This window comes from Halichondria panicea, chromosome 17 (genome assembly GCF_963675165.1).
Source record: "Halichondria panicea chromosome 17, odHalPani1.1, whole genome shotgun sequence".
NCBI lineage: Eukaryota > Metazoa > Porifera > Demospongiae > Suberitida > Halichondriidae > Halichondria > Halichondria panicea.
This window is the reverse complement of record NC_087393.1, coordinates 3,617,546-3,636,927: the sequence shown is the minus strand read 5'-3', so window position 1 is coordinate 3,636,927 and position 19,382 is coordinate 3,617,546. Positions and strand designations below refer to the sequence as shown.

At 39.4% G+C, this 19,382-nt stretch overlaps 3 protein-coding genes across 3 annotated transcripts; 2 read left to right on the top strand and 1 right to left on the bottom strand.

The window, feature by feature from the left end:
• The first annotated feature begins 17 nt into the window (after positions 1 to 17).
• On the top strand, positions 18 to 3,652 carry LOC135350975 (histone-lysine N-methyltransferase, H3 lysine-79 specific-like). The gene is made up of 2 exons (XM_064549867.1): positions 18 to 285; positions 2,703 to 3,652. Exons 1-2 carry the CDS (start codon positions 188 to 190, stop codon positions 3,463 to 3,465), a joined length of 861 nt encoding a protein of 286 aa, XP_064405937.1. The 5' UTR covers positions 18 to 187; the 3' UTR covers positions 3,466 to 3,652.
• Positions 3,653 to 15,958: 12,306 nt separating this feature from the next.
• Positions 15,959 to 17,016, bottom strand: LOC135350965 (STE20-like serine/threonine-protein kinase). The gene is made up of 2 exons (XM_064549855.1): positions 16,855 to 17,016; positions 15,959 to 16,801 (listed from the first exon to the last, which is right to left on the bottom strand). The coding sequence occupies exons 1-2, from the start codon at positions 16,977 to 16,979 to the stop codon at positions 16,060 to 16,062; spliced, it is 867 nt and encodes a 288-aa protein (XP_064405925.1). The 5' UTR covers positions 16,980 to 17,016; the 3' UTR covers positions 15,959 to 16,059.
• Positions 17,017 to 17,104: 88 nt separating this feature from the next.
• LOC135350964 (golgin subfamily A member 6-like protein 22) lies at positions 17,105 to 18,307 on the top strand. The gene is made up of 2 exons (XM_064549854.1): positions 17,105 to 17,278; positions 17,345 to 18,307. Exons 1-2 carry the CDS (start codon positions 17,190 to 17,192, stop codon positions 18,135 to 18,137), a joined length of 882 nt encoding a protein of 293 aa, XP_064405924.1. The 5' UTR covers positions 17,105 to 17,189; the 3' UTR covers positions 18,138 to 18,307.
• The last annotated feature ends 1,075 nt before the right edge of the window (positions 18,308 to 19,382 follow it).

Here is a 19,382-nt window from a genome sequence, read left to right as displayed (position 1 = left end):
ACATGCATTTTCACTCTATAGCATTGTCATCTCATTGTCATTGTTATCTATAGCATTGTCATCTCATGTTGTTTGCATGTCTGTATAAAAATCTGTCAGCACAAAACCTGCAGTCAGTACTCAACTATAGCTATATAGATCTTGCATTTCTGCCTGAGAACCAACCCTAAGATATATTATTCTCAGAATGGGAGGAGGCAAATCGAAAGGACCATCGCTGAAAACCTGCATTAAATGTGGGCAAATGTCGCCAGTTGGAAACACCTTCAAGGACATGTGTAAAAGGTAAAGATACATTTTTATTAGTGTTGTAGATAGATATAAATGCAGTTTTGTAATTAGATCTACCTGGCTAAGCCTCGACTTAGTTGGCCGGGGACTCTCTTATATTTTTACTTGTGCCGACTGTGTGTTAGGACTCTCTCTAAGCCCATGCCACTTAGCCTGCATGCCTTCAAACACTGAGACTTTTACATTCACTTTACAAGTATTTTAATTGTTTCATAACAATGATGACACTACAAAAACTCTACCGGTAATTTTTTCTGGATTTCCAAACCTCATAACACATACCAATTACTGAACTAGAACTTGTTACTAGGAGATGAATTAGTTCAATATGGAATGTGTTGACTCAGCAAGTTTGAGACAGAAGAGGATTGTCATGGTTAAAAAGCTTGACTTTAGTTGAATACCACTCATCTACTCTTCCTTTAGTATCTCCAATTAACGTGGAGCTAGTTGAGTGGAATTCAATTAAAGTCCTCCCGAAGCAGCTTTATGATTAAGACCTTTTGACCCTGACAATCCTCCTCGACCTCTGAGATTGAGCAAAAAGTCACTGAATAGTCTTTGTGGTTGGTATTTTTCCAGTGATTGCTACGGTGGCCCTGAGGTACACACATAGTAGGCTCGAGGCTGGGGTGATTCAACTGAGGCTACAGAAATTGCTACGCAATTCAATAGTTCGAGGGGTTTGAGGCAATTTGTTTTGCAGTTCAACTAGACTTCTAATAAGTCAGTGCTATGTCAATTCATATGGTGCATGCTCATCTTACATTATTTGTCAATCACACAGTTACATGCATAAATTATAGAATAATTATGCCAACGACTGTGGAACTGATTGGCAAGAATTGAGGTCAATTGTATAGTCTATAGAGCTAGCTAAACTGTTTAACAAGTACTGTGACACGTATAGGCTGGTTAATTAAAGGAGAGAACTGATCGATGATGTTAAACAGTTTTATACAGTTCTATACATTGACAATCAGCTCAGTAGGCCTACATTGTGTACGTGATATACAGATTGACAAAATTATTTCCAGTAATTTGAGCTGGAATTTTAAGAGTCATATGAATTGAACTGCCATGTACGTACTCTCCAACTGCAAAGCGAACTGACATAGTGACGTAGCCTCAGTTGAATTAACGTAGCAAATTGCCGTAGAGCCACAGTTGAATCTCCGTAGCGAATTAGAATTGCCGTAGCCTCAGTTGAATTGCTGTAGCCTCAGTTGAATTGCTGTAGCCTCAGTTGAAATGCTGTAGCCTCAGTTGAATTGACGGAGCCTCAGTTGAATTGTCTTAGGGAATTGGAATTGAGGTAACGTATATAGCCTCAACTCAAACCTACTATGTGTGTACCCCTCAAGTGTCAACTAGTGCATCTGATGCATGTGCATGCTTTGCAGCAAGCTGAAAGGCTTAAAGTCATTCATGATGTGTTCTACAAAATTGTGTAATTAATGTTAAAGTTTGTGTAACTGCTGCAAACACCATTTTATGGGATTTACCTTGAATATTTATAGATCCTTGTTAATAATTATTCAACCAATTTAATTGTAGCTTGCTACGTTGATAGTGAACAGCTTGCTCAAAAACTCAAAGTTTCCACAATCATTTTACATAACTTTATGCTACCAAATTCTTAATTTAAAGTTTAAAGTGTCTTTTTATAACTTAGCCAGACACAAAGAAAACCTGTTCTCATTAATATATTCATGAGGCTACTTGTAGCACTTCCTGTCTTACAACATTTGGGGTCAGAAGAGGTACGACACGAGTACCTTGATTAAGCTTGATTCTTGGTTACGTATACAGTAAAGTTATTGCTTGTGGCTAATTATCTCAATTTCAGCCTAATCAAGGTTGTGTCGGACCTCCTTAGCCCATGATTATAGACGATAGTAATTTTACAGATTTTTCTCTATTTTTAGGGTACTACCGTATAGCGGGTAATTTTCTTGGGGTAAAAATTCATTATTTTTGTGGGCAAGCTGACCTCCACGAAATTTTAACATAGGCGTGGCTTACTGGAATGTATGAATGCAGTGCAGGCAACGAGACTAAACGAAATTTTTACTCACGAAAACCACCGTTTTCCAAATAAACGAATTTTTTACCCCACGAAAATTACCCTCTATACGGTATAGTATAATTTTGGCGGATTTGCAGCAAATTCATAAGCACAATATTTGTCAAAAGATGTATAAGTATGAGAAGGTTGAATGTAAAGTTTGAGAGTCAGAGATTATAGCATACTCTCAACAGTACCTTTTCATTAGTTATTTAATAGCGTAATAGCGCTGGCTAAAATTAGTACCTAGTACTAATACTTATAAGGTACAATAACAGCATGATCTGAATTGACGAAAGTCAAATAATTACGCCCCTGCATCAAAAATTCATTCTATTTGCAGTTGTGTTGAGCTCAAGATTGAAAGAGATAGAGCAGAGATACAGAGAAACAAAGAGAAAAATGAAGTGGAGCGTGCACAACTTCTGGCTGATTTAGAAAAGCGAAAAAGAGAAGCTGAATTAGAATTAAAAGAACGAGAAGTAAGATTAGAGAAGGAAAGACGCGAGAATGAAATTGCTGCTAAAAAAGCCGAACAGATGGCGCTTCTCGAAGTCAAAAAGGAGAAATTGAAAGCAGACCATGAAAAAGCTTTGCAAGAAGACAAGGAGAAACACCTAGAAATAAAACGGCTCTTGGATGCTGAGATGAATAAACTCAAAGTTGATGAGGAGAGGGTGCGATTGGAATGTGAGAAAAAACTCAAAGATGTTGAGCTTGAAGAAATAAAGAGACTTGCTGAAATGAGAGCCGAGCATGAAAAGCACGAAAAAAAACAAGCTCTGAAGCATGCCGAAGAGATCCACACACTAAAAATGGAGATGGATAAAAAATCACAAGAGCATGACCAAGAGATGGAGAGACGAAGAGTTGAGATTGAAGCAAAATTCAGTGAGAGGGCATCTGCTACATTTGTGATGAACAAGCCATCAGGAGAAACTGCTAAACTCTCCATCACAAATGACCTTAATCCAGCACTTGCTGCTCTGATATTCGATAGAATGGCTGGTACGGGAAAGCAAGAATCAATTCAAGCACCTAGTTGGACGGAAGAACCTGTACAAGGACGGAATGAAAAACCTTCTGGTCAAAGTGTACCCAATTAAATCTCCGTGAAGTCTTTTGTAGATAATGTAAATTTCATACAAACTCTAGGTTGTGCAGAGGTGTTGTGTTGTCTATAGTAGTTGCCATCAGTATACCCGTTGCCCAACCCCACTGACACCACTTCTTGTGGTCAGATAATTAACTTTACGTTGCTGTATAGAGTATAATTTATTAGCACCAAATATTTGTCTGGTCTGTGCTTAAATGAGGAAAGGGTCCAAGTGCACTTCAAAATTTATAATTATGCAGATTATACAGCTTATAGGGTGGGGCTTGAAGAGAAAGTGCTGCCAGAGAAGAGTACATGTACCTTGATATTTGATATAAAATAGTGCTGAAGGACAACCAGACTGTAGTGTGGGTGAGTTGCAGCTTTAATAGACCTATATACATACATGCATGCATGTAGATTGATTAAATCTGCATGGAGGTATCATTATTAAACTAGGGATACATAATTGTATACACTATATTAAAGGACTTTTAAAAGATATTTACCCTGTTCTATAAAATAATTGAACATAATTTATCAGACCCTATATATAACTACTGTATGCATAGCTCTATTGCTACTAGTGCAACCACAAGATTAGCGGACCGAAATTTTCAGGGCGGGGGGCATATTTTTCAGTCCATGGACCGAAATTTTCATTAAAAAAATCGTCAGATTCACAGCAAAATTATACTAATTTTTTGCACTTACAGATTTGCACTTACAGATTTGTAAATAGATAGAGATAGCTAAATCTATAAGCTTTTTTATTGCATTATGCATGACAAGGAGCAACTCCAGAGAGCCGAAGAGCTCCAAGAACCGAAGAGAAGAACAGGTGCACAAAGAGGTTCACCGGAATACTATTCACTTCTGTCAATGTGATAGTGCATGCACTCTCCAGTTAGGTAAGCCTAAGAGGTACATAAAATAATATGTCCTGTCAGTTATTATAATAATTATACGGTTCCTCCTAATTTACCATTCTGCATTCTGGCAAAGGATGACCTGAAATAAAAAGCACACAACTTTTAGTGTCGTATAATAATTATAGAGTTTTAACAAGAAGGCTGGTGGTATGGGGTGGGGCACCACTTCCGGATGGCAACAACGTACATTGAGTAATAATTATGTTGGATTAATTGGGGTAAAAGAGATACAAATTAATATACGAAGCGTATATCGAATGGCTCATGCAGTGTCATACTCGTATTATCCTAAAATTTTGTTGCTTGTGTAGTTCTATAAACCAGGGATTATCGACCACTGAAGGTAGTCTCGCAAGCCACGCCCCTTCACACGAAGAAGGGTCTGGAAACATTGTGCATGTGGAGTTGTCCCCTACGCCAGGATCCTAAATTGACGTTGCCTATCAGATCATAGGATTTGTAAAAGGTCATCAACCCACTTGTATCATAAAACCACACCCACATGACATAATGAATTAGCCGAAAAACTAATCTTCCACGCCCACTTTTGACAGTTTTGAGTGGGCATGGCAGAGTGAATACGTAATTAAATTCCACTGGGACAACTCCACATGCACACTGTTTCCAGATCCTTCTTCATGTGAAGGGGCGTGGCTCGCGAGACTATGCTGAAAGAGCATATGTTCAGACTCAGCAATTTATACTGGGTATTTTTATTATCTTAAGGTAATATTTTCGCGGGTATTAATTTCTGCTCTTTGCGAATGAGAGTAAAATCGCAAAAATGTTTATTATACTTGCAGACAATTGGAAAATGCAATAAAACCACTTGCGAGTAATTAGAATTATACGAAGAACATTAATTTCGTAACTTGAGCAGAATTTAGCAGAATTTAATACCAGCAAAATGCATGAGCTAAAAACAGTGAAATCGCAGACAAATCTACCTGTGAAAAATATGTTACTTTAAGGCATGCCTCAAGGCGTAGCCGCCAAAAGAGAGTGCATCCAGTCTAGAGAGTAGAATACCAAAATAAGTGAGTAGTTATGGTGAGCCTTTTGTTTCAAAATGGCGATTACAAAATACCATAATTATGTTAGTGTCCCAAACTGAAATCGACTCAATGTGTTTTATCAACTCGATTTTATCGACTTTATCTGGTAGGACGAAAACTAACAGCTTCTATACAGGCTTCTAACCACGTTCTCTTGATTTTCGATTTGTGGATTTGCAAAAATAAAGCTTTTTTCTCGAATTATGGCTAGTTTGACTCACAGTGAATGCTGTTGCAGTCTCTTCAGAATCATCTTCATAGCATCATCTAAACTTTCTATTCAACTTCAACTTATGAGTTAGCCTTGCACTAAAGCGCTAGCTGTTTGTTAACTGCAAAGCTGTATGCATGCATGTACACTGCTAGACGGGCGTGCCCGTCCCTAGCTATAAAATGGGGGATGGGTTTCAAGCCTATAATATATCAAGCATTTATTCTCTGCATTGCGTACTAACGTTAATTTTGTCTGCAACTGTAGCCGCGGAGCTCAGCTTGTTGCAGACATAGACGTGCCCGTCCCTAGCTATAAAATGGGGGGACGGATTTCAAGCCTATATATCAAGCATTTATTCTCTGCATTACGTACTAACATTAATTTTGTCTGCAACTGTAGCTGCGGAGCTCAGCTTGTTGCAGACATAGATAAAGTAGAGAGAGGAATAGGCAACGGAAGTGACCTCGAGTTTCAATCCGTGTTTCCCCACGGTTTTGATCGAGGCTTACTTCTAACGTGGAAATTTAATCATGAATAATTCATGAAAATCATTTTTTCTGTCTGTAAAAAGTCCACAAACAGTTCTGCTGCTAATCATCAACTTAACCTCATACTTATGGCCATTTGGGACAGAGAACACTACTTACTTACACAGCCTTAGCTATGTCATAGCTACTATAGGCACACAAGTATTCTGTGTACCTCTAGCTACTTCACGACAATCATTTTCTTCTCTTCCAAATGATACTCACCATCAGGGGGCACTAGGTTAAGTGTTGGAGGGGTCTTTGAGAAGCATGCATTGGATACACTAAGTTTCCCGGGTTTTCGCAGGAGTTTCAGAGCGAAACACGGATAGAATGCTTGGGATGGCTTAAGGCCACGTAGACTAAGCATGACGTGTACCACTTCCGTTGCCAATCCCTCTCTCTACTTTATCTATGCTGCAGAGAAGGAGAGAGGCTGAGAAGCCAACAAATGCATTACAATCTGATTGATGCTGAAATACATTACGTAAGCACTTCGCAATCTAATTCGTGCTGCATGACTTTCTGCATTAATTAGAACGAATACTTGATAGGCATGAACCCATCCCCCCTTTTATAGCTGGGGACGGGCACGCCCATCTAGTACATAATCATTGCCAGCAGCCCTTGTGAACTCTGACCTATTGCAGATCCACCCCTTTTTTAAATAATATTTCTACATTGTAGATCTACATGCTTACACATTATACCTCATCTAATTACAACACCAGCGAGCCTCCAAGTATACGGTTTTTTCCGTATTTATACGGATTTCTGTCTTCTAATACGGTTATACGGAATTAACTGCAAAAATACGGATATACATGTAGATCTAGAAGACTAGAAGTGACCTTTTGTCAGCTTACAGAATAAGTTAACTGGCCTTATAGTTGACAGTGAATGATCTAGTAGCATCCCTACAGCTGTAGTAGCTCTATGCCCTGAGTCTGATACTGAAAGACAGCTATAAATTTTATCTTGTAAAGCCAAGTCTCGCTTGCCACGCCCCTTTATTGAAGGGGCGGGTAATTACAAAGCCACTAATTTAAAACAGCATTTCATCTCATTTCTATGTTTTGTACTGAAAATCATCATTAAATACGGAAAAATGAGCTGATTAATACTGAAGAGAAAAGTCTCTACTTGGAGGCTCTGCAACACTCTAATACCTGAGCGAAGCAAAACATGATGAGAGGCATTAGCACAGCGCAGCTTGCACCACTCATTTGTATGCCTTAATTGGTGCGCATGCACAAGCCGAGGTATACGTTTGTGTGTGTGTGTGTGTGTGTGTGTGTGCGTGCGTGCGTGCGTGCATGCAAACTGCTATACAGCTACTCAAGATCAATAAAGTGCAAGTAAGAGTTTCTATAGGCTAGTCATATTTTTAATTTATGGATTTTGCAAAATATTACTTGGTTCTCGAGTTTTGCCTACTTGGAATGCCATTGCAGCCTTTTAAAGAAGAGTGCATACAAAACTTTTCCATGGAGTGTTGCTACTCTACTTAGTAGTTAAGTAAGCTCTGCAGAACGCTAGCTATCGGTTGCTGCAAGAGTAAGAAAAGAGCTGCAATTAAGGCTCTGCTGATCCAGCAGCCATTAATTTTAGACTTTGGACTTTTGGTATAACTATATCGATGGTCGATGGTTTCCTAGACAATGTTAAGTTGCATGCTGCAATTAATTCTTTTAATGTCAAAGAGTAAAAGACATAATTATGAACCCCAGTTCCTTGGCAGAATCTTTCTCGAGGTGAGTCCTGGTAAGCCACAAAACACTACCATAATTATGCAATAGATGCATGTACACAAGTCTTTTTATGCCTCGAGGCGTAGCCGCACGAGGGATACGACTGTGTTCTGTGTATCTGTTCAAGCTGTAACTGCTCAACGGTTGCAATGCGACGAAAGCTAACAGCTTCTATAGGCTTCTAGCTACGTTCTCTTGGATGTTGATTCGTGGATTAGCAAACTAAAGCTTCTTTCTCGAGTTATGGCTAGTTTGACTCACATTGAAGGCTGTTGCAGTCTCTTCAGAATCTTTCATAGCATCATCTGTCCGCACAAACTTTCTATTAAACATATGAGTTAGCCTTGCACTAAAGCGCTAGCTTTTTGTTAGCTACAATACTCAGAAAATATCTGTTAAAACAGCTAGCTAGCAGTAGCCATCGAGGGGTCCGCAACGGCCAGGAATCTCGTACAAAATTTTTGGAATCTCAACTGAAATCTTGAAATCTCACTTGGAATCTTGAAATCTTGTGGAATCTCTGGAATCTTGTGAAATCTTTGGAATCCCTTGGAATCTCTGAAATCTCTTGGAATCTCTGGAATCTTGTGGAATGTTAATGAGATACCCGTAAATGTATATAAATAAACCGTATACTTTGCCGTAGATTATTATTGAGGTTGCAGTAGCCTCGAGACCAGGCCGATTATCGATTGCAATTGCGGTTGCAGGCTCAGCTGCTATTTAATTAATTAAAACTAGAGTACACATCTCTCTCTCTCTATCCTCATAGCATGCAGCTCTGTGTGCAGATTATAGACGTTTCCTAAAGAGATTAAGGTGAGTTTAACCAGCATAATAATAATAATTGTTATAGTCATGAAAAAATGTGTATACGTACATGCATGCTGAACAGCAAAGTGATGGACAAAGCTCTCCCAAAATCAGCTCCAAACTGCCCACTCTTAATGCCGAGAGTGACCTTATGGTGAGTGAGTCTGATGCAGTACCAGCGTAATAATTTATAGTTGAAAGTTGCATAATTATATATAGGTCTGTGCATCACAGGGCGGACGAAGCGAGGGACAAGGCTTCAAGTCCAAACTGTCCACTCTTAATGAGAGTGAGCTTATGGTGGTATGCAGTATCAGCGAAATAATTGTTGTCATGAAAGTTTGTATATGCATCACAGGATGGACGAAGCGAGGGACAAGGCTCCCCTATTGGTAGGGAGCTTATGGTGCCGGTGAGTCTGACCTGCAGTATACCAGTGTATACATGAAAAAATATTATGTATCACAGGATGGACAAAGAGAGCACTTTGAAAATCCCTGTCTATTGCTACTGTCGATGTGCAGATGATGGCCAAGGTAGGCTGTGACGGATGTGAAGATTGGTAGATGCATCAACGCCGCCAAAAAAAATGGTATTGCAACCAAGTGTCAATAAAGCGATAAAGTAGTTAGAATCAATGACTTTATAGCCAACAAGACGTATAGTCTAGTCTTTATAAAATTATTTTATGTTCATCAATTCAGATATAATGACTACTATAACCCGTGTCCGCCCACGCGCCTCGGGTTAATTATAATGGATCAGGGCTAGTCGATCGCCGCCGCCCTCTATCGTTGCCCGGAAGAAGGGGGGCGGCGAGATCGACTAGATCAGGGCGTGGCCCACAATCTTCAGAAAGGCCACGCCCAGGACTAGCCAAAAGTCATAACCCTTTCCTTGCCATTCGTGAAATCTGGAACAGGAGCGTCTTTAGGTCGATCAATTAGTGTGGATCCGGCCTCACCACGCCTCCATGTCATTCTATTAGTCTAGATCCGGCTAGCAATTCTAGCTGGGACTCCCAGTTCTAGCTCCTTTTGTTTAGCGTGTCAGAGACTGGGAGAAGATGATTGGCACTCCCTGGCTCCTTTGGATGTACAGCTGTCCAGATCCCTAGAACATACCCTCCATTCTGACGAGTTATCAGTGCATAGGGTGCTTACTAGATTCTTGCCAGCCAGTACAGTTCAAGCTACACACAGCACCGCTCAACTATTCTCTACCCCATTATCTAGCTAAATCTGGTCCAACTAGACAGCAGACACAGCTAGTTAATTCAGTAAAGCCAGGGGTAGCCCTACTTCTACGGTTGTTCAGTACCCACGGTAACAATTCCTCTGGGCTGGGCTAACTAGTTGAGCCACGCCTCCCAATTCTCAAGGCTAGGTACATGTCTCTGTCTAGCTGCTTCTTCAGCTTCTTGCTCAGTTTTGTGGCTTAGAGAAAGGCCAGCTACTCAGGGGGAAGAGTCCAGATGAAAGTCTGGCAGCCAGGTGACGTCCAAACGGTCAGTTATTCTTTCCACCAACTTTTTAATCTAGTCTAGTCCTGCTTGCACTGCTACTACTACTGCTGCTACTCTTCCTAGCTAGTCAAAGGTTTCTTTTTTTTATTTTTTATTTTTTATAACTACATATGCACAAAGAGACATCAAAGCTTACATCAAAGGACACAGATTTTTAGCCTACTTGACTGATAAGGCGGTTACCTAGACTACAGTTTGTTTGTCAGGGAGGAGCTCACATACAACTTCATCTAATTCATCATAACGATTCCTTACCCATTGTTGTAATTTCTACAACAGATTGCCAAGGAAAGAGTTATAGGAATCATCTTTAGAAATCTTGGAATCTTGAATGGAATCTTGAAATCTTAATGGAATCTCAGGAATCTTGGAATCCTGAATGGAATCTCAGAATCTCATCGGAATCTCCTTGGAATCTTAAGATTCCAGAATCTCGTACAGAATTTTGGCCCGTTGCGGACCCTCGGTACGGTAGCCATTTGTGAAATTGATCTCTTTGGACACACCCTTTAATTATTCCTATGGATGTAATGCGCATGCGCGCTTATTCCCCATGTGTGAGAAAATAATATCCAAGATCCAGATCCAGATCCTCCTGGCAGAATCATCTTTGTCTTGAGGGCCTGGTAAGCCACAAAACACTACCATGGCATATAACAATATAGATAACAATATGCATGTACACAGATCTTTTCTTCTTAGATATTATATACACTGAACTACAGATCTTGGAAGAATCAATTTTCTTCTTTCTTGAGGTCCTGGTAAGCCACATAATACAATAAATAATAACAACAATAGATGCATGTAAATAAGTCTTTTCTTCTCAGTGACTTTATATAGATAAGCTAACTTTAATATTATAGAAACTAATATAACACTCTAATACTTTTTAGCGAAAGCAAAAACATGGTGAGAGGAATTAGCACAGCGCCAGCTTGAGCACTAGTCTTCTCAGTTATAGATATGTATATGAAGGGTATAAATTCGAACTTCATAGAAAAAACTTATTCCCTCTACTCTATCACTCCAATACTTTTTGAACAAAAGCATAACATGGCGAGAGGCATTAACACAGCGCAGCTTGCAATTAACACTGCTATTATAATTATGCATTCATGAAGTTCCCCTGGGATTTGACCCTATAAGATAAGAATATGCGAACCACAGCTTTCAGTATGTGCATGCAGAGTGAATAACATGCATGCATGAAGTTCCCCTGGGATTTGACCCTATATGAGAATATGTGAAACCGGTATGTGCATGCAGAGTGAATAACGTATGCATACACCACATGCAGATACAACCAACTTACTGTGGCTTTACTATAATTATACTATACTGATACCCCTAAGGTATCAATTTCAGTTGCTACAGTACGGCATGTGTGAGGTATATCTTCAACCATCCATTTGCAACGCAGTCATGAGAGCCTGTGACTATAGACATTTCTCAAAGTGACAAATTCCCTGTCAGCTGTTTTTTAGTGCGTGACATTCACCCGCTTACACATCATGCATGCATGCATGCACACTATCCACTATATTATTTATGATTAATTTTCCAGTTTCAGTACTTGCTTATAGTACCGTAGTATCCATGGCGTAATAATAATACTCTGACAGTAATTATGTCATGCAACCTTTGGCATGAGGTATGCAACGTTTTTTTGGTAGAGCTATAGGAGAAGGGAGATGGTCCTCTCCGGATATTTGGAGATTATGACTGCTGTGTATACGGAGAAGCATGCAGCCATGTCGCCAAGTCTGGTATGAGCCGTTTTGCTGGTTGTACTACATATTAGGTTTCATCGGCACTCCTGATGCATGGTATAGTATGGACAGCTGCTGTGCCTGCAGTGGTTGATAAGCCTTGAGTAAAGCCATGCATGCATGTAAATTGTTATCAGCAGTGCATGTATGGTATTCACTATAATTATAATTATACACTGAACATTATAAGGGCCAATCCCAACCAGCCGCTTATATATATAGTAGGGCTGCATGGTTTATGGACAACTTCAGATGAATGACCTCAGCGGTTGATAAGCCTTGGTAGTAAAGCCATACATGCATATTGAATGCATAATTATATTGGGTGCACGTTATTCACTCCCATGCATGTATTCTCATGCAGGTAGGTTAAGGCATAATTATTAAGATCAGTGCCATAAATAGTATAATTAATGAAGTGCCTTGTCATTGTGAAATGGCATCATCAATGCATGTTTTTGCTCTTGAATTATATCTTATACGTAGAAAGGATCAGTATGATAACATCATTGCCATGGTTACTGGCATGTTGTGTGTGTGTTACCTGTGACCATTTATTTTAAACAACTCTTTTCAGAATGCAGCCTCCAATACACAATTTCATGACCCCATCTTACATAGGGGTAGGAAGATGTTTTACCTAAGGGGGGCAAACAATATGTTATACCAATATCACTGAGACACAATTTAAAATTCTCCAAAATATCTATTAGAGAGCAGTGCTGGCTAAGGGGGGCGAAAAAGCAAAATATTTGGCTGAGGGGGGCAACTGCCCCCCTTGCCCCCCTGGTTCCTACGCCTATGTCTTAGTATCAAAAGAAAGCTCTTACTATAGTACAGTAGGAACTATGCTAGTATTTAGGGATGCTTTCATGTATTTTGTACAGTATGCATATGAATTATTAATTTTCTCCATTTTTCAGCATTTTTATCAATTCAAGTTACTGTAATCTGAGCTAGAATGACCTCATACCAAATACTAACCATTTTTCTATTAGATATCACCAATAGCTTTCTTTTGGTAGTAATATTGCTTTGTAGTATTGGAGGCTGCATTGTATTTATGTCCACAATACATTTTGGGTGAAAAAAGGTACTATTGTCAAGATAATATTATTATACAATAAATCTGAGTTGTATACAGTACACTTTATCTTCAATTTAATGCTGTTTTGCTGAAAAGCTGCCTTAACCTACCTGAGTTACTGAAAGTTGTGGGCTCAGAGATACTATAAAGGGACAATCCCAGGGAAATCAGAATTCAATTCATACTAGTACATGTTGTTGCCTATATATACTTACTCTGCACTAAAACGCTATATATATATATAGCTGCATAAGAGGAGAAAAGAGAAAAAAGCTGCAAAGCTCTGCAGGCTCTGTTTTAGCCTCCTTCACAAGGCCTCAGCGGCCTGGAATCGAGGCTAGCTCTGTTTATATACAGCAGCCAGACTTTGGAGTTTTGGTATCTATTCTTTTTAGCAACAATCATGGTTGATCATGCAAGAGAGTACAACTTAAAGCGGCCTGGTTTGAGGCTATAGTTTGTTTCTAACTGCGGTGCATGTATGTCGATCAGAGGTTTAAGGAGACAGATGTTTTGATTCCCAGGCCCTTTGTATTATAGCCTATATATAGGGTTAGGGTAACGGTTTTCTACAATAATATGGCATTTGGCCAACAACCAGTCATGTGTCCTAATTGAACAGCTCAGCAGAACTTCAAAGGATAATCGCATTCATGATACTATCCAATCTGCCACAGAATTCAATATCATGCAACATTCACAAGTTGATAACACGCTCCCTCCCAGATTGTTGTTGTAAAATTTACAACAATTTGACCAGTAAAGGGTTATGCTATGGATCATAGTAAACTATATTATATAACGTATCAATTTCAGTTGCTACAGTACTGCACGCATGCGTGAGATATTATCTTCAGTCATCCATTTGCATGCAGTCATGAGAGCCTGTAACTATAATAATACAGACATTGCTCAAAGTAACGAATTCCCTGTCAGCTGTTTTTTAGCGTGTGACATTCACCCGCTTACACACCATACATGCATGCACTCACTATCCACTAGTGTTATTGTATGATTCCAGTTTCAGTTTCCGTATAGATCTAGTACCGTATGGCGTAACAATAACTGATAATAATTATGTCATGCATGTAACCTTTGGCTGAGGTATGCAATGTTTTTTAGGAGAAGGGAGGTAGCCCTATATATCCGGGTATTTGGAGATTATGACTGCCGTGCATGTATACGGAGAAGCATTGCAAAGCCATATTGCCAAGTCTGGTATAATTATATGAGCCGTTTTGCTGGTTGTACTACATATTGGTTATGCCCATCCAAGATTTTGCTTGCGGCCCTTGGCTGGAGGGATTTCAGCTGTTGTGTTTATTGCGTAGCTAATACTGCATGGCATGCACGGTATAATATGGACAGCTGCTGTGCCTGCAGTGGTGATAAGTAAAGCCATGCATGCATGTAAATTGGTCAAGTTTGTTTATCAGCAGTGTATGTTATTCACTATACATAATTATACACACTGAACATTATAAGGGCCAATGGCCTCAGCGGTTGATAAGCTTTGGTAGTAAAGCCATGCATGCATGTGAATTGGTCAGATTTGTTATCTGCGGTGCATGTTATTCACTCCCATGTGCATTACTGAAAGTTGTGGGCTCATTCCATCAGATACTACCCTATATAAAGGGATAATCCCAGGGAAATCACGAATTCAATTTATACTAGTACATGTTGTTGCCTAGTACACAAATAAGAGTGTATAATTTATACCCATGCAACCACAACCCATGCATGCAGCGAACACTATTTTGGTGTACATCTGCAGTATAACTTATCGTATAGCATGCATGGGCCCTATATGTGTATAGGGGTTGGTAGATTATGCTGCATGGTAGTTAATAGTCACATTTTTGGTGAGAATTATGCTGACATAATAGGCACCTTCAAAACAATTATGAGAGATAATAGGCAAGTTTTGGGAATGCAAGTCGTGTTAATTATCTCCTGTTAATGATAGAGTCATGTGACCAATATTTGTTACTTGTGCAAAGATAAGGGGGCCTATTGTGTTCTTTAGAGGAATAATAGGCGATTTGTAGGCAATTTATTAGGCTGTTAATATAACTTGAGCATAAAAGGATAGCATAATAAAGTAATATCTCGAGCATAATCTACCAACCCCTATCCTTATAACTCCCCTATAGCTATTAACCCCAACCTTGAGTTATCTATATACGCATTGCACAGTGCACCAGTGCATGGCCAAACTAAGCTCACAAATAGTTATAGACTTTGCTGTTAGATGATACTGAAACTGGCTAATTAACCTCTCATTATACTACTGACATGCACTACATTGTATATAAACATGCACTGTACGATCAACACTGTACATGCACTACCCACTTGAATTGCACAGTGTCAAATAATTACTGACACTTAGGAATAACTAGGCTTTGCATGTATATGCCAACTACAGTATATAGACTCTGGCACATTATTATTACTAGAAGATCATACCGTACAAAACTCGCCCTGAATTGCAACCACCTCACTATTTCGTACTGTCAGTTCTGGCACATTTTTATTACACCCGGGTATATATGTCGTGTTGGGTGTAGAGAGCGTAATGTTTTGTTTCAAGGCAGGACCGCAGGTATTTTCTGAAATACAGCCACCTCGCTATTGCAGCCAAAACTGCACTGTACTCCAATGTCCAAGCAGTGAGCCCCCCACCCTTTCCCAGCTTTCCTGGTGTTTATAGTGAGCCCCACCCATAAAAATATCCTGCTCTTGCCAACAAGTGTCTAGCTTCTTTTTGGCTGTGTAGGCAAGAGAGTTATATATATTTTTTATTATGCCATTTAGATGGGGGTGGGGTAACTGAAGTTCGAGAGGATATACATTCACAAATGAGGAACAACATTTACGGTTGTGAGGTGTTTATCAAGTTTTTTCTAGTATAATTATAGTATTCTAATTCATCATAGTATTGATAAAGTCTGTCACTATCCCTGGTCCCTTTTCACGCATTTCCAATGTAGTGCCGTCTTCTTTAGTCATTTTTATCTCGGCTGTCATTTGGCTGTCAAGCTGCTTGTCGAAAGCAATACGTTTTTCTTCCATCTCCTTTTCAAACTGTAGCTGCTTCTGCTCGAGCTCGGCTTCGAGATCCAGAGCATTTTTCTCAAGCTTTACTTGTTGTTCATCCCATTTCTTGCTGAAGTCAGAGTCTAGCTCTTGTTCTCTTTTTTGAATGAAGTCTTCTTGTTTTTCAAACGCTTCCTTGTATTTGTCTTTGATTTCACCTGATTTCTTATTTAGGTCCAACAGCTCCTTTTTCTTTCTTCGTATTTTAAGCTTGTGAGCTTCTTCATACTTTTTCATTTCAACTGCATGATCCTGCTGTTTTTTTCGAGTGCTGTCCTTCAGGTCTTCTATTCTTTTCTCTGCTCCAGCTTCAATTTCCTCGAGTCTATCTTCATGAAGGTGTTTTAACTCTTCTTTTTTCTTCTCAATTATGCTTTCACGGAATTCAAGGTCTCCCCGTATTTTCTTTTCTTCTTTGGAATGCTCGTATTGTATCTGCTCCATCTCTTTTATGCTGATCTCTTTCATGATCCTTGTCCACTCAGAGGGACGGAGATTTCGAATTTCATCCTGCTCTTCAGAAGTGTAGTTCAGTACTTGGGCACGCTTACTATCCAGCACAGCACACCTATGGAAAGGTAATAATTATTGTTCTGTCATATTAACAAGGAAGACAGTTACCTCTCATGGAGATTGCCTCTTTCTTTGTCTTCAGTAGTTTTAATCTCTCTTAAACAAAATAGGCAGACTTCTGTAGCACCTCCCGATCCGCCTCCTATGAACTTATTGTACAGCCTTTTTGCCATGATTCAGTCTTAAAAAATCAAAATTGCTGCAACATCATGTGCAATGTCTTTTATACAACTCAGCTTCCATGCACCCACACGTGCATGCATGCATATAATTATCAGGTTTTCTATAAAACAGAATTTTTTTGCAAACTGGTAATTGCAAGAACCATTTGCTTCACTTTTTGCTTCTTCAGTTCGGATTGTTTCTTTCTGCGGTGTAACAATATGGGAGAAGGAGAGTCAAAGTGTAAGGAATGTGGCAGGGAAGCTGTGCAGGTTTCTGATACACCAGACTTTTCCGGTTGGTGTCAAAGGTACGCTTTTTAGCAATGTGATGCAAATATAATTATGTGCCATGCTGTGATTATAAACCAATACAGCTGTGTGACGAATAAGCTTGCCAAAGATGAGCTGGAAATTAACAAAATGAGAGGTGTTAACGAACACGAAAAGGAAAAGCTCAAAGCAGAATTAGATAAGCAGAAACGAGAAGCGGAACTGGAGCTGAAAGAGCGTGAGGCCAAACTTGAGAGGGAAAAGGCTCAGCAAGACATTGAAGCAAAAAAGTCGAATCAGTTGGCACAACTTCAAGTTCAAATGGAAATGAACAAGGCAGAATACGAAAAAGCAAAACAGCTAGACGAAAAGAAAGGCAATGAAATTAAACGTAAATTGGAAGAAGAAATGAATACATTGCAAATCAGAGAAGAAAGGGTGCGAGTTCAAGCGGAGGAAAAAATCAAGAAGGCTGAGTTACAGGAGAGGAATGCAATGGCTGAACTGAAAATTGGGTTTGAAAAGCAAGAAAGAGAACAATCACTCAAATATGAAAAAGAAAGTCAGGATCTTGATTTGCAACTAAAGAAACGTTCTGCTGCCTTTCAACAGCATGCTGACAACGAACGGCTTGAAATGGAGAAGGAATTTGCCGGCAGAACAAAAGCTACGTTACAATTGGCAACGTCATCTGGGAGTACTGCAACCATAAAGTTTGCAGATGGTATTGATCCGGCCCTTGCCGCCTTGCTAGTCAACGTTGGCAATCAGCCTGCAATTCAGCAACCACAACAACCAGCTGTTGCAGCACCACCACCAGCACCACCGATGGTTCCAAAAGAAACCGTACCCGGTCCAATTGAAGAAACCGGTGAACGCATGACAACCGAGCAATAATTGAATAATTGTCTAATTGTTAGAATTAGCCTTAACTTATACCGGTAGATCTATAGCTTTTGAAAGATGATAAGTAACATAAAAATAAGTGGCTTACATGCATGGCTATATAATTTCCAATTCTTTTCACTGCATGAAACAGCCAGCCATTTATATAATATTCTACACAGTGCCATGGCATAATTGCATCAAAATGATTATTGGTGTAATGCAGTATGGTGTACACTACATGCACATTTGTATTATAGGCAAGAGTAGATAAGAGTAAGAGTGTTGAACCATAGATGGTTGAACTCCCTGTACATGTAGTCTCAGAATAATTTGTCTAAGTGGTGTAGTAACAAGCTGACAAAACCACAACACAGCAACACTTTCACATAATTATTCCACTCTTCCACTCTTCCCCCCTTCCCTTTATGTGCTCCTGCTCTATCTACTCTTGGTATATAGGTAACTGCATATCATTGTGTACAGGTGTATCTACAAATTATTCTTAGCATGCAAACTTTGTTTATATATGCGGTTAGCAGTATGGTTACGCAATATTATAAGGTAATAGTAGGGTTAGGGTAAATAGCACTCGCGCCTGAGTCGCCTCGTACCTTGTTACTCATGCTATTTTGGATTATTATAATTATATACTATTCATCCCATATCACACTCTCTATATATAGTATAATCAAGAAATCATTGAGATTGTCAGTGAGTATATATGCATGTACAAACTATAGTGTCAGAATTGGGCTGAATTGTGAAAATAATAAATGTCAGTCCTTTTTTCTCGTATCATCTTGCTCCACTTCACTGGGCAGCTGCGAGATGAACCTGGGCAATTAATATTGCAGTACATGAACATAAGCTAGTATACCAACACAAACTTCTGTACACGTGTTAAGCTTGGTAACGTCATGGTGGCCTTATATAGGCCTACACGTAGTACAGAGGGTGGCCTCGTATATTTGAGCGTAAATCACATGTGCTGTGCTCTCAAAGCAGGCACCTCGTACTTACAGATTAAATCCTACACAAAGACCAATAGTGATGATGCCCAGTACAATGACGTGGATGTTGATACCAGTGAAGACGGACACACCAGCCAACGTAGCCAGTAGTAAAAGAAACACTAAATTGAGGAAAATCAATACAGTTTGATTGGTCCCTGGCTCCATCGTATTTAGGACGATGTCAGCAAAGACCCCCCTTGATTCTGGATGCTGAATTCTAACATTGGACTGCTCATTCTCT

Bases quoted from the DNA above. Each gene is read 5' to 3' on its own strand.
- LOC135350975 (XM_064549867.1), top strand. From the start codon at position 188: ATGGGAGGAGGCAAATCGAAAGGACCATCGCTGAAAACCTGCATTAAA. The intron at 286-2,702 runs GTAAAGATACAT...TTCTATTTGCAG, and splicing joins TTCAAGGACATGTGTAAAAG to TTGTGTTGAGCTCAAGATTG.
- LOC135350964 (XM_064549854.1), top strand. From the start codon at position 17,190: ATGGGAGAAGGAGAGTCAAAGTGTAAGGAATGTGGCAGGGAAGCTGTG. The intron at 17,279-17,344 runs GTACGCTTTTTA...AAACCAATACAG, and splicing joins TTTTCCGGTTGGTGTCAAAG to CTGTGTGACGAATAAGCTTG.
- LOC135350965 (XM_064549855.1), bottom strand. From the start codon at position 16,979: ATGGCAAAAAGGCTGTACAATAAGTTCATAGGAGGCGGATCGGGAGGT. The intron at 16,802-16,854 runs GTAACTGTCTTC...ACCTTTCCATAG, and splicing joins AGAGGCAATCTCCATGAGAG to GTGTGCTGTGCTGGATAGTA.